Source organism: Aquarana catesbeiana, linkage group LG02, assembly GCF_042186555.1.
Source record: "Aquarana catesbeiana isolate 2022-GZ linkage group LG02, ASM4218655v1, whole genome shotgun sequence".
NCBI lineage: Eukaryota > Metazoa > Chordata > Amphibia > Anura > Ranidae > Aquarana > Aquarana catesbeiana.
In genome coordinates, this window is record NC_133325.1 from 301546634 (window position 1) to 301560237 (window position 13604).

Here is a 13604-nt window from a genome sequence, read left to right on the forward strand (position 1 = left end):
CAGTGAGGCTGCATTTGACTGGGGGGAGTGTAACATGCAGGTCGACAGTGAGATCACTAAAACTCACTGCAGCACACCAGTGTGAGCCCACATCATAGTATACAGGACCAGGTACTGCACAGGCTGCTGAAAGAAACCTCCTTATCTGCAGGGGGGGGGGGGGGGATTTGGGAGCTAACAGGAAGGGAGAGAGGGGGAGAGTTCGGTCACAGCTCACTTACTTGGAAGGAAGGACCCAGCAAGAGGCTCAGTCATCAGCTTCCAGAGCATCCCAAACAGAACACCGTCTGCTCTCAGTTTAAATGTTCCCGCCCACACGTCCTATTCACAGACACAGACACGTGCTGCTCAGAGTGTGGGCGGGCACAGTAAGAGAGGGGGCTGGAGGAGGCACAGCGGATCCACATCCACCCTCTTCCACTCGGCTTTGCTCTGAATGAACACAGACTGTCAGCTCAGAAGCAGGGAACAGCACGGTGACAGGACAGATGTCTGCTCACACCACTAACGTTTCTGCACCCAGCGACCCAGCCTGCCCCTGACTCAGCCACAGACAGAGCGGCCATACTCCATTAGACCGCTCGGGCTGCTCTGTCTGTCTGTGGCTGAGTGACAGGTCCAGCCGGGAGATCGCCCTGCACTCGCGGGTGTCCGGGAGCCCGCAGCCAAATGCAGGAGGCTCCAGCGGCTCGCGGGAGACTTGAGATGTCAGAGATTCACCCTCCCTTTTTGTTCTGTTTACCAATATCATTGAAAGTGAAAGTAAAGTAAAAATCAAAATTTTTAGTTGTCCCCAGGAAAAGTAATAGAGGGGAAATCTTCCAGTGGGAACACTGCTTCTGGTAAAATGGGGGTCCCCTAGGAATTCCCTTCATTTGCAGGGATTTCCTCTCACTTCCTGTTTGGCTATGGGACAGGAAGTGAATGGAAATCTCCTAAATGGGACACAGATGGGGGAAAAAAATGTAACAGGGGTTATAACCTTCCCTTACCCTATCCAAAATGAAAAAAAAGTTTTGCCTATAGTTCTACTTTAAGGGCTGTGGTTAAACAAAACCTGGGCTTCCTTGTATCTTTAATCCTTTCAGGCCTAAGCCTATTTCTGACATTTGTTGCTTACAAGTTAAAATCCGCATTTTTTGCTAGAAAATTACTTAGAACCCCCAAACATTATATATATATATATATATATATATATATATATATATATATATATATATATTTAGCAGAAACCCTAGAGAATAAAATGGCAATTGTTGCAATATTTTATGTTACACGGTATTTGCGAAGCGGTCTTTCAAAATAAATTTTTTGGCAAAAAAGACACTTGAATTAATGACTCGTGAATTAAAAAAAACTAAGCAGTAAAGTGAGCCCAATTTTTTTGTATAATGTGAAAGATGATGTTACGCCGAGTAAATAGATACCTAACATGTCATGCTTTGAAATTGCGTACACTTGTGGAATGGCGACAAACTACGGTACCTAAAAATCTTCATAGGCGACGCTTTAAAAAAAAAATTAACGGTTACCAGGTTAAAGTTACAGAGGAGGTGGAAGGAAGGAAGAGAGTGAGGGGTGAGTTCAATTACAGACTGTGTTCACTCACCAGAGGCTGGCTGGCCTCCAGAGGCTCAAGCAGTGACATCAGGAGCACTGCTTCAAAATTTCCGCACACACAACTCCTTCACAGGCACAGGATTGACTGCATGCTGGGGGTTGTGGGCAGACAGAGGGGACATGGGCAGGAGGTGGAGCGGGCCTAGCCTCCCTCCTTCCATTCTGCAGGCTGTAGAGTGGGTGGGTGAGCGGGTGGGGGGACTGTGCTGGCTGGGCACTGAGCGTGCCAGTCTTTGCCTTGATAGCTGCACGGTGACGGCACACACTGACAGGTGGAATCAAGTGCTGGAACTTGTTCTGTTGCTAAACAAATTCTGGCACTGGGCTTCGCTGCGGGATTTAGCCAAGATTTGTGGGACACTGGGATTTACTTGAAATCTGGGGATGTCCCCGTGAATTTGGGACGGATGGATCAGTGCCAGGCCCAGGGCGAACATGCCAATCTGTGCCCCCCAAAGATGTATAAGCATTATGTGTCAGCAAACCCCCCCCCCCCCAAAAAAAAATAAAATTGAGTACTAATCCGCCCCCTGCTAAAAAAAAAAATACTCCCAGCACAAATCTTTACTCCCCTTCCCCCAAATCCCCCCAGCACAAATGCCTCTCCCCCACAAAAGTCACCCCTCCTACCACAAATCCACCACCTAAATTTCCCCTCCTAGCACAAATCCACCCCCTAAATTTCCCCTCCTAGCACAAATTCCACCCCAAACAAACATTTCCTCTCCTAGCACAATTCTCCTCCCCCTTTACCATATCACCTCTCTCTCCACTCCTAGCAATTCTTACCCCCTGCCACCCCCCCCGCCAAATTGCCCCTTCCAACACAAATCCCCTCCCTCTCAATATCCTTGCAGCACCCCCCCCCCCCCACCTCACTTGAAACCTCAGTGCCCAGGGCAGTTATCCCTCCTGCCCACCCCTTGTCCTGGCCCTGCATAGGATTACAATATTTGCTTCTAGGAGCAGAAAAAAATGCACAAAAGCTGCTGCTAGGAGCAGGTTTTTTTTAAGCTAGTGTGCATGGAGTCTTATTATGTAAAATTCGCAGGAGAGGAGTGCAGAGGGTATGACAGCATACAATATGTGTAGGAGAGAAGTTCAGAGGGTATGACACTCAGCAATATGAATGGAAGAGAGGTGCGGAGGGTGTACAGTAGTAAGTTACTCAGATAGGGAGAGCAGTTGGAAATCAGGGAACATTTCTACCCTGTTTCCCATGTGAGTATTGGACCTGGAAGTGACATGTATTACATCACTTTAAGGTTCAGAGCTGTCATTCCCTGGCTAATGTAGCTGGGGTAGCAGCTAATCAAGCATGATCTATGGATCCCATAAAGAGGACCTGTTACCTATCCAATGCAGTCATGTAGGGGGGCTCATTAAAAAAAAAAAAAAAAAAAAATATATATATATATATATATATATATATATATAAATTGATAAGAAATCATTTGTAATAAAATAAATAAAAATACTAAACAATTTAAACTCCCCTGTTGCCCCCATGAACACCCCAATGCAAATGTGCAGTGTAGGGTGCAAAGGTGTTTGTAAACATTGTGCCACATGTGAGATATTGCCAGAGCAAGAGCAGTAATTCTAGGGCCATAATTCACATTTAATGCTAACCAGATAAAGGCTAAAGCATTACCTATGGGCAATTTAAGGTACCGTTGTTTTTTGCAATTTCACAGGTGCATGCGATTTTAAGGCTGGGTTCACACATGTGCGGTGCAAATTCCAGCTCCGTTTTTTCTGCGGTTCCTCTCCGTTGTAGCTGCGGATCAGTGAGCAGGGAGAGCGTAGAGAGGGGGGGGAGGTGTAGTGAAGAGAAGGAGAGAATTTGTGTTCAGAACGGAATGCATCTGCCAATCGGATGCGTTCCCATAGAATATAATGTGCTTGTAATTCGCACCGCAATGCCCAGAAAACGCACACTTTTTTGGGCAATGCGCAGTGCGAATGCAACGCACATATGTGAACCAGATGCATTCAAATGAATGTATTTTAAAATGTCCTGCGAACTGAATGTGGTGTAAGCTGCATCTAATTCGCATAGGTGTGAACGGGGCCTAAGACTTGACATTTTGGGTATCTATTAACCACTTCAGCCCTGGAAGGATTTACCCTCTTAATGACCAGGCCATTTTTTGCGAAATGGCACTGCGTTACTTTAACTGACAATTGCATGGTCATGTGCGACGTTGTACCCAAACAAAAGTGACGTCCTTTTTTTCCCACAAATAGAACTTTCTTTTGGTGGTATTTGACCACCTCTGCGGTTTTTATTTTTTTGCGCTATAAACAAAAAAAGACAGATAATTTTGAAATAAACAAAAAAAACTATATTTTTTACTTTCTGCTATAATACATATCCAAGAAATAAAAAAACAAATGAGTTCATCAGCTTAGGCCGATATGTATTCTTCTACATATTTTTGTTAAAAAAAAAACAATAAGCGTATATTGATTGGTTTGCGCAAATGTTATAGCGTCTACAAAATAGGGGATAGATTTATGGCATTTTTATTATTATTATTTTTTTTACTAGTAGTGGTGGCGATCAGTGATTTTTAGTGGGACTGCTACATTGCGGTGGACAGATCGGACACCTAGCTGACATTTTTGACACTTTTTTGGGAACCAGTGACATTATTACAGTGATCAGTGCTAAAAATATGCACTGTTTTTGTACAAATGACACGGGAAGGAGTTAACATCAGGGGCGATCAATGTGTTAAATGTGTTCCCTGTTTGTAATTACTAACTGTATGGGGGACTGTGTGACTGGGGAAACACACAGATCTGTCTTCCTGCTTAGCAGGAAGACAGATCTCATTGTCATCCCCTGACAGAATGGAGATCTGCCTTGTTTACTATGGCAGATCCCCGTTCTGTCACTGCGGGGAACGATCGCGGGTGGCCGGCGGACATCGAGCGGTGTGCGTATGCCCAGGAATGCTAGCGGTATGGCGATTTGTGCAGCCGAGCCACCTTGCCGGAGTACATCTGCAGCAGGTGGTTGGCAAGTAATTAACTTGAAGCCACTCCATCTTTTATAGTACACTAAAAATTGGGTACAATATTGTGTTTGATTGCACTAAAATTCATAGCGTTTTTTTTCCCCCTGAAAATATGCCTTGAATAAACAGTTGCACAAATATTGTGGGACATTAAAGTGGGATTCCGTCCCTGAAAAAAAAAATTAAAAGTCAGCAGCTACAAACACTGTAGCTGCTGACTTTAAATAAGTACTTACCTGTCCTGGGTGCCCACGATGTCGGCCGCCCGAGGCCGACCCGTCCCTCAGCTCTCGGGTCCCGGCACCGCCATCCTAAGTAAGGGAAACAGGCAGTGGAGCCTTGCGGCTTCACTGCCAGTTTCCTACTGCGCACACGCGAGCGGCACAGCGATCTGTGATTGGCCCCATGGTTTTTTGGGAACACACACAATTCCCAGAAGGCAACGGGGCCCCTCAGCTAGGAGCAGAACACGCCGCGGAATAGGAAGAGGCAGATTAGGAAGACTGCCTAGCAAAAAGGGTTCAGGTAAGTTTAATTTTTTTTTTTTTTCAAATGTTTTTTTTAAATTTTTTTTTAGGATTTTTGGTGAAATTTTTTTTTTCCGGGTGGCCCTCCACTTTAAAAAAAAAATGCAACTCACACCATTTTATTCTCCAGAGTCTTTGCTTTTAGGAAATATATGTTTAAGGGTTTAACCACTTCAGCCCCAGAAGAATTTACCCCCTTAATGACCAGAGCATTTTTTGCGATATGGCACTGCGTCGCTTTAACTGACAATTTGGCGGTCGTGCGACGTGGCACCCAAACAAAATTGATGTCCTTTTTTCCCCACAAATAGAGCTTTCTTTTGGTGGTAATTGATCACCTCTGCTGTTTTTATTTTTTGCACTATAAACAAAGAAAGACCGACAATTTTGAAAAAAAAAACAATATTTTTTACTTTTTGCTATAATAAATATCCCCAAAAAATATATTAAAAAACGATTTTCTTCCTCAGTTTAGGCCGATACGTATTCTTCTACATATTTTTGGTAAAAAAATTGCAACGAGCGTATATTGATTGGTTTGCGCAAAAGTTATCGCATCTACAAAATAGGGTATTGATTTATGGCATTTTTATTATTTTTTTTATTAGTAATAGTGGCGATCTGCGATTTTTTTATTGTGACTGTGACATTGCGGCGGACACATCGGACACTTTTGACACCTATTTTGGGACCATTGACATTTATACAGCGATCAGAACTAAAAATAGCCACTGATTACTGTATAAATGTCACTGGCAGGGAAGAAGTTAAACACTAGGGGGCGATCAAGGGGTTAAGTGTGTTCCCTCAGTATGTTCTAACTGTAGGGGGGATGGGCTCACTAGAACATGACAGATCACTGCTCTCGATCGCTCGGATCAGTAGATCCCTGTCATGTTGCTAGGCAGAACAGGGAAATGCCTTGTTTACATAGGCATCTCCCCGTTCTGCCTCTCTGTGCCACGATCGCGGGCCACTGGCGAACATCGAGTCCGCGGGATCCGTGGGCATGCTCCACGGCGTGCGTGCCCGCTAACCTACAATCATGGAGAAACGTACGGATAAGCCCATTTGCGCAGTCATGCCATTCTGCCAATGTACATCATCGTTCATCAGTTGGCAAGCGGTTAAAGGATAAGTTCACCTTTAGGAACATATTGCATGTAACATGTTAAGGCTGGATTCACACATATGCGGGAACCAGCGCAATTCCTGTGTGGGTTCCCGCATCGCTTGTCTCTTGCAGGCAGTTCACATTGCCCTATTTGATCCGCTGCGGGTGTCAATACAAAGTTAATGACAATCCCAGATCGGTTCGCAGATCACAATGAGAACTGTGAAATGGTGCCGGAATCAGATCTCATGGATGTTCACATTCACATTCCAGTGTGCACCAAAAAAAGAGTCCTGCACCGTTTTGGTCCGAATGTGATGCAAATTCAGCCATACAATCTGTATGGCCGAATTTGCATTGCAAAGACATTGCATGTGATCTGTATAGCAATCTAGTGCGAATCCCATGCTATGTCTGACATCACTATAGTGTGAACTCAGCTTAAGGCTGTGACGTGTTGCTAAGCCCCCCTCCACCCCCCCCATGACAGCATACCTGTTCCCCCCAGCCACTGTGACATGTTTGGTATCTATTTACTCATGGTGACATCATCTTTTATATCTTACAGAAAAAAAAATGGGTTATGTATTGTGTTTTTTTGCATTCAAATTTGAATTATTTAAATTTTTTACTGAAATTGAGTATGAAATATCGCCGTGTGACATAAAAAAATAGAAAAACCCATCAATTTATTCTCTAGGGCCTCTGCTTTAAAAAAACGATATCATTTTTTGAAGAATCTAATTAATTTTCTAGTAAAAAAAATGATTTTCACATGTAAACAAAAAGTACAAGAAAATGCCTGGTAAAATCTTGCAAAAAATGCAGATTTGGATATGTGTGAAAAGAAATATGTTGCCTTGTAGAGAGACAGATAGACATGGATGGATGAATCGGGGTCTTGCATAGTACCCTTGTGATCTTCTGATTACAAGGCAGAGCCTCAGTCTAATGAGACATTCAGAGTCACGCCTGCCCCCCCCCCCCCCCGTTGGGGGCGTGTCGGTGGGCGGAGCCGTGGTGTCTCGTGCTGTGCAGTGCAGCTCGCTGTAGGGAAGCGTAGCGGTGTCCGTAGCATTATGAGGGGGGATTCTGCGCATTGGAGATCCGTGTAATTGTCATCATCAGCGGGAGGCGGAGGAGGAAGAATAACGAGTGCTGTGTCTGCTGAGCAATAGATAAGAGCCGGTGTGCGTAGGTCTGAGTGAGGGATAAGGAGCGAGAAGCATGCACCTCCTCCTCTATGTTCTGATCCCATGGATCCCCGGCTGGACCCGGGCTGAGGACGGCGCCATGGAGGAGATCGCTACAGAGAAGGAGGCTGAGGAGAGCCATAGACAGGACAGTGTGAGCCTGCTGACATTCATCCTGCTCCTCACCCTAACTATCCTCACCATATGGCTCTTCAAACACAGGCGGGCTCGTTTTCTGCATGAGACGGGGCTGGCCATGATTTATGGTGAGACACAATGACATTCATATGGGAGATGTACAGCGGTGACCCTGACATCTCTGTATGGGATGAGTGCGGGGGAAGGTGTGCCCCTTGTTCCTGGGTGATAGGTGCCCCCCCCTTGTTCCTGGGTGATAGGTGCCCCCCCCTTGTTCCTGGGTGATAGGTGCCCCCCCCTTGTTCCTGGGTGATAGGTGCCCCCCCCCCTTGTTCCTGGGTGATAGGTGCCCCCCCCTTGTTCCTGGGTGATAGGTGCCCCCCCCCCTTGTTCCTGGGTGATAGGTGCCCCCCCCCCCCTTGTTCCTGGGTGATAGGTGCCCCCCCCTTGTTCCTGGGTGATAGGTGCCCCCCCCTTGTTCTGGGTGATAGGATCCCCCCCCTTGTTCCTGGGTGATAGGATCCCCCCCCTTGTTCCTGGGTGATAGGTGCCCCCCCCCCTTGTTCCTGGGTGATGGGTGCCCCCCCCTTGTTCCTGGGTGATGGGTGCCCCCCCCCTTGTTCCTGGGTGATGGGTGCCCCCCCCCCTTGTTCCTGGGTGATGGGTGCCCCCCCCCCCTTGTTCCTGGGTGATGGGTGCCCCCCCCCCTTGTTCCTGGGTGATGGGTGCCCCCCCCCCCTTGTTCCTGGGTGATGGGTGCCCCCCCCCCTTGTTCCTGGGTGATGGGTGCCCCCCCCTTGTTCCTGGGTGATAGGTGCCCCCCCCCTTGTTCCTGGGTGATAGGTGCCCCCCCCTTGTTCCTGGGTGATAGGTGCCCCCCCCCTTGTTCCTGGGTGATAGGTGCCCCCCCCCCTTGTTCCTGGGTGATAGGTGCCCCCCCCCCTTGTTCCTGGGTGATAGGTGCCCCCCCCCCCCTTGTTCCTGGGTGATAGGTGCCCCCCCCCTTGTTCCTGGGTGATAGGTGCCCCCCCCCTTGTTCCTGGGTGATAGGTGCCCCCCCCTTGTTCCTGGGTGATAGGTGCCCCCCCCCTTGTTCCTGGGTGATAGGTGCCCCCCCCCCTTGTTCCTGGGTGATAGGTGCCCCCCCCCTTGTTCCTGGGTGATAGGTGCCCCCCCCCTTGTTCCTGGGTGATAGGTGCCCCCCCCCCTTGTTCCTGGGTGATAGGTGCCCCCCCCCCTTGTTCCTGGGTGATAGGTGCCCCCCCCCCTTGTTCCTGGGTGATAGGTGCCCCCCCCCCTTGTTCCTGGGTGATAGGTGCCCCCCCCCCCTTGTTCCTGGGTGATAGGTGCCCCCCCCCTGTTCCTGGGTGATAGGTGCCCCCCCCCTGTTCCTGGGTGATAGGTGCCCCCCCCCCCTTGTTCCTGGGTGATAGGTGCCCCCCCCCTTGTTCCTGGGTGATAGGTGCCCCCCCCTTGTTCCTGGGTGATAGGTGCCCCCCCTTGTTCCTGGGTGATAGGTGCCCCCCCTTGTTCCTGGGTGATAGGTGCCCCCCCCCCCCCTTGTTCCTGGGTGATAGGTGCCCCCCCCCTTGTTCCTGGGTGATAGGTGCCCCCCCCCTTGTTCCTGGGTGATAGGTGCCCCCCCCTTGTTCCTGGGTGATAGGTGCCCCCCCCCTTGTTCCTGGGTGATAGGTGCCCCCCCCCCTTGTTCCTGGGTGATAGGTGCCCCCCCCCCCTTGTTCCTGGGTGATAGGTGCCCCCCCCCCCCTTGTTCCTGGGTGATAGGTGCCCCCCCCCCCTTGTTCCTGGGTGATAGGTGCCCCCCCCCTTGTTCCTGGGTGATAGGTGCCCCCCCCCTTGTTCCTGGGTGATAGGTGCCCCCCCCTTGTTCCTGGGCGGTGGGGGATAGGTGCCCCTTCCTGGGCTGTAGGTGGGTGATAGGTGCCCCTTCCTGAGCTGTGGGAGGGTAGGTAATAAGTGCCCCCCCCCCCCGTTCCTGGGCTGTGGGTGGGTAATGGGTGCTCCTCTTGTTCCTGGGCTGTGGGTGGGTAATGGGTGCTCCTCTTGTTCCTGGGCTGTGGGTGGGTAATGGGTGCTCCTCTTGTTCCTGGGCTGTGGGTGGGTAATGGGTGCTCCTCTTGTTCCTGGGCTGTGGGTGGGTAATGGGTGCTCCTCTTGTTCCTGGGCTGTGGGTGGGTAATGGGTGACCCCCTCCCTCCCCTAGTTCCTGGACTCAAGTCGTTGTTCTTGGCCCCTGCAATTCTGTTTTCTTCTTTGCTGATGAGGAGGCACTTAAATGCAGGACTGATAGGTGACACTGACAGTTATTACTGATGGGCACTGGTTGTCATTTTGGTGGGCACCTCTGATGGGGCTGCGCTGATAATCCATGTGCTGATTATCAGCGCAGAACCCCCTCTGTCAGAAGAGCCACTGGCTGACTCTCTCTGTTAGCGCGAATCGAGGAAAGCTGTTTACTGGTACTTCCCGGTTGCCGCTGTGATCACCTGGTTAAGAGCCTACATCATAGGCTCTTTACCACGATTGGAGATGCGGTGTGTTAGAGTGGCACACAGCACCACCAATCGCCGCGCACAAGCAGCTTATATTGCTTTACGTCATATGACGCCCAGTCAGGATAATAGAGCCACATTGCAGATGTCAATCTGCAATAGGGCGGGAGGTTAGTGGTTAAAGTGATACTAAATTGTATCCTTATTCTCCAAAAAAATAATCTGTACACATCCACTAGTTAATGGCCCTGTAATGCATTTTTCTGGAATATGATTTACTGCTTCCATGTGATATCCTACATGAGAACCCAACCCTCTCCTTTTCCCCATCACGTCTGTTTGTTGTGGTCATATACAGTGTTCTATGCACACTACAAATCCCATAGTACATAATCCATCTCAGGAGTGAGCAAGAATGCATTCCTACGTACGCTGGGGCCATGGAGAATGAGCGTAGCCACCTTCTAACAGGAAGTCAGATCACAGCAGCAAAAGAGAAGAAACTTTGGAGGAATGCTTACCTGAATGTGATTATTATTTATAGTGTCACTTTAACACAGTATCAAATCTAGAAACAAAAATGTCTCTTGCAGTTTACCAATCCTTAAATGTGGTGGCTGCATTAGTTTTATTTTTTCGTTTTTTTTTTTTATTACTTTGTGATCCAGCCAGTAACAAATCTGTTGTCTTAGGAGGGAGCTGACAGTTTCCCCTCGGCGTTTGTTGCGGGTTTGCGGCTCCGTTACTGTGAGTGGCCGGAGCCACAACGACATCACTCCTGCGCATGCACGCAGGAGTCCTCCGTTCTGGCAAGATCCGTCACGATACTCTGGACCTTCACTGCGCATGCGCTGCTGATAGCTGCTGCATGCAGGGTGAATATCTCCTAAATCATGTAGGTTTAGGAGATATTTTACTTACAGGTAAGCCTTATTGCTGGCTTACCTGTAGGTAAAAAAGGGGTATACAACCACTTTTAAAGTGGTTCTAAAGGCTCAAGGTTTTTTACTTTAATGCATTAAATTAGAACTGTAGGCAAAATTTTATTTTTTCATTTTGCATAGAGCAAGAGAGGGTTATAACAGGAAGTGAGAGGAAATCCCTGCATATTATGGGAATCCATTGGGGGACCCCCAGGTCACAGAGCTAGTGTCCCCATTTAAGATCTCCCCTCTATTACTTTTCTGAGGACAACCCAAAGTTTGGGATTTTCTATTACTTTCAATAATCATGGTAAACAGGATAAATTGAGTGGGTGAATCTCCTTAACGGAGGCACAGGCAGCAATAAAAACTGGGAAGCATTCTATTCCATCTCTACTCTGTCCAACACAAAACAAAAAAAAAGTTTTGCCTTTTGTTATACTTTAAGGTAAAAAACCTTCTGGGTATAGCCCCCCCTTACACTTGAGCCCCATCTCGATCCAGCGATGTGCCTGAGCGCAGTGGCTCTCCCAGGTCTTTTCCCCCTCATTGGCTCACACAGCAGTGGGAGCCATTGCCCCGTGCTGCTGTCAGTCACAGCCAGTGAGCCAATGAAGAGAGTGTGCGGGGCTGAGCCAGGCTGTGTGTGTGAATGGCCACACAGAGCACGGCTTGGGAGTGCCTCCATAGCAATAGATTTGCTATTGGGGGCACTTGGAAGGGGGAGGAGCTAGGACCGCAGGTGGCAGACCCAAAAAGAAGAGGATTCAAAACAATTGTACAGAGCAGATAAGTATGACATGTTTGTTATTTAAACAAACAAAAAAAAATCTTTCATTTAGAATCACTTTAAAGAGGAACTGTAGTCTGCTCACATAATTGTAATAAAAACATCTTTGCCATTCTAAAGCTTCCCTCCAACCACTTTGCATATTATTTTATATATACTGTGATTCTGTACTTGCCAAATATGCTGCAGAAATCTCCCTCCACTGAGTCTGGCTGCAACCATTTTTTAACCAGCTGTATAAGGTATTTACTGGCAGAAAAAAAATGTTTTACTATCAAAAGTTAAAACAACAAGAGCAGAAGATTTAATAGAGGGAAAGTTGGAAAAAAAAATCTCTGAAGGTTCCCTATAAATGGTTTCTCTCAACCCTCAAACTGCCACTTTTGCTGGACAGCTTGGTCTGTTAAAGGAAGTTGAGAAATAACAACATTTACTGACCGAATCACCATGGGGGGAAAAAAGCCTAAAGGAAAAAAAAAAGAATGCATGCAGCCACCACATCTAAGGACTGGTATAATGCAATATATTCCATTTTAGTTTTTGGGTGGCTTTAATTGGCAGCTGTATATAATGACCATAATGTAGGAGCTGGGATGGACCAAATTAGCATTTGTCTTATCCGTAGCAGCAGATGGCTGTGCTGGTAAATCTCTTAGACGTCATTCATTCCGTTCTTCTAACTAGTCCAAACTCAGTGTAGAGTCTGACTGCCACTTCTCTGTGCTAACCACACCGGTGGTTTCATATCCGGTTTGATTTATTTCAGAGACTTATCTACTAATATTCTAACACCATTGTCTGTCTATGGGTAGTGTTCTGTTTCTGCCGCTGCTGAATCTTCAATGATAGCAATTTTGTGGATGTTTGACAGGTAAAGCTGTCTGCTGCTGGGCAGAACATGAGCTTGTGCTAAACGTCACATATGGTGACTATTGTGGCTTTAAATATTTATTGGCGGATCCTATTTCAGCAGGGTTGTTTTCGACAGGAATGGTCTGCCTTGAACAGCATGTTGTCTGAAATATGAGCGCCTGTCATGCAGACGCTGCTATTGGATGGGAACATCTGCTCTGACCCAAGGCTCATCTTCACCAAAAATGAGCAAACTGATGTAAAAAGCCAGGAGCTAAATGCACAATACATTTCCTCTTCCCTAGCAGCAGATCTGCACTGACATCTAAAGTAGTCAAGATAATTACATGAAACAATTACAGCTAAAGGTTAATTTTACCCAGTGGAAAGGTGCCAGTGTCTTGAATCAACAGCCTTCTTATATTTCTTTGAAATGCCATTGGTGAGATTTTCCGTAGAAGTATGTCCCCTACCCCTCCCACAAGGCCATTGCATATGTGTCAACCACACCTTGTATTTGTTTATGGAGAGCCCACCAGTGGCACCTTACTCTTTTGAAGGTTCAATTCACCTATACCAAAAACTGCCTATGTATGGAAGGGGCACCTGTGCAGCTTGGACCAAAATTTAAATAATGCCCTTACCTTAGGTGTAGGCCTTTTACATATTTCCTGAAGCCTGGCCAAAAAACTCTTGAGATGGCATCGTCCCATTCTGCCTTGTTGCTAGGATGTTGCTAACAATGCTTCAATGGAGGGGATAGTGGACCACACACCTTTTAATACGAACATGTGCAATAGACAGCAGTGCATCTGTGTTTGGATTAGTAAAAAAAAAAGTGGCATTTTTTTTGTTTTTTTTACTGTTGTGTGCAAGAGCTCAATAGGCGGACATGGATGGATGGAATT

The 13604-nt window shown here is 47.4% G+C and overlaps 1 protein-coding gene across 2 annotated transcripts in view; it reads left to right on the plus strand.

Moving 5' to 3' along the window:
- Positions 1-7283: 7283 nt before the first annotated feature.
- Positions 7284-13604, plus strand: part of SLC9A7 (solute carrier family 9 member A7) — a 156043-nt gene continuing 149722 nt past the window's right edge. For both annotated transcript variants that reach the window (XM_073614604.1, XM_073614605.1), the window contains exon 1: positions 7284-7746. In XM_073614604.1, the coding sequence (XP_073470705.1) occupies positions 7515-7746 (232 nt within the window). In that variant the 5' untranslated portion in view covers positions 7284-7514. The remainder of the gene's footprint in view (positions 7747-13604) is intronic.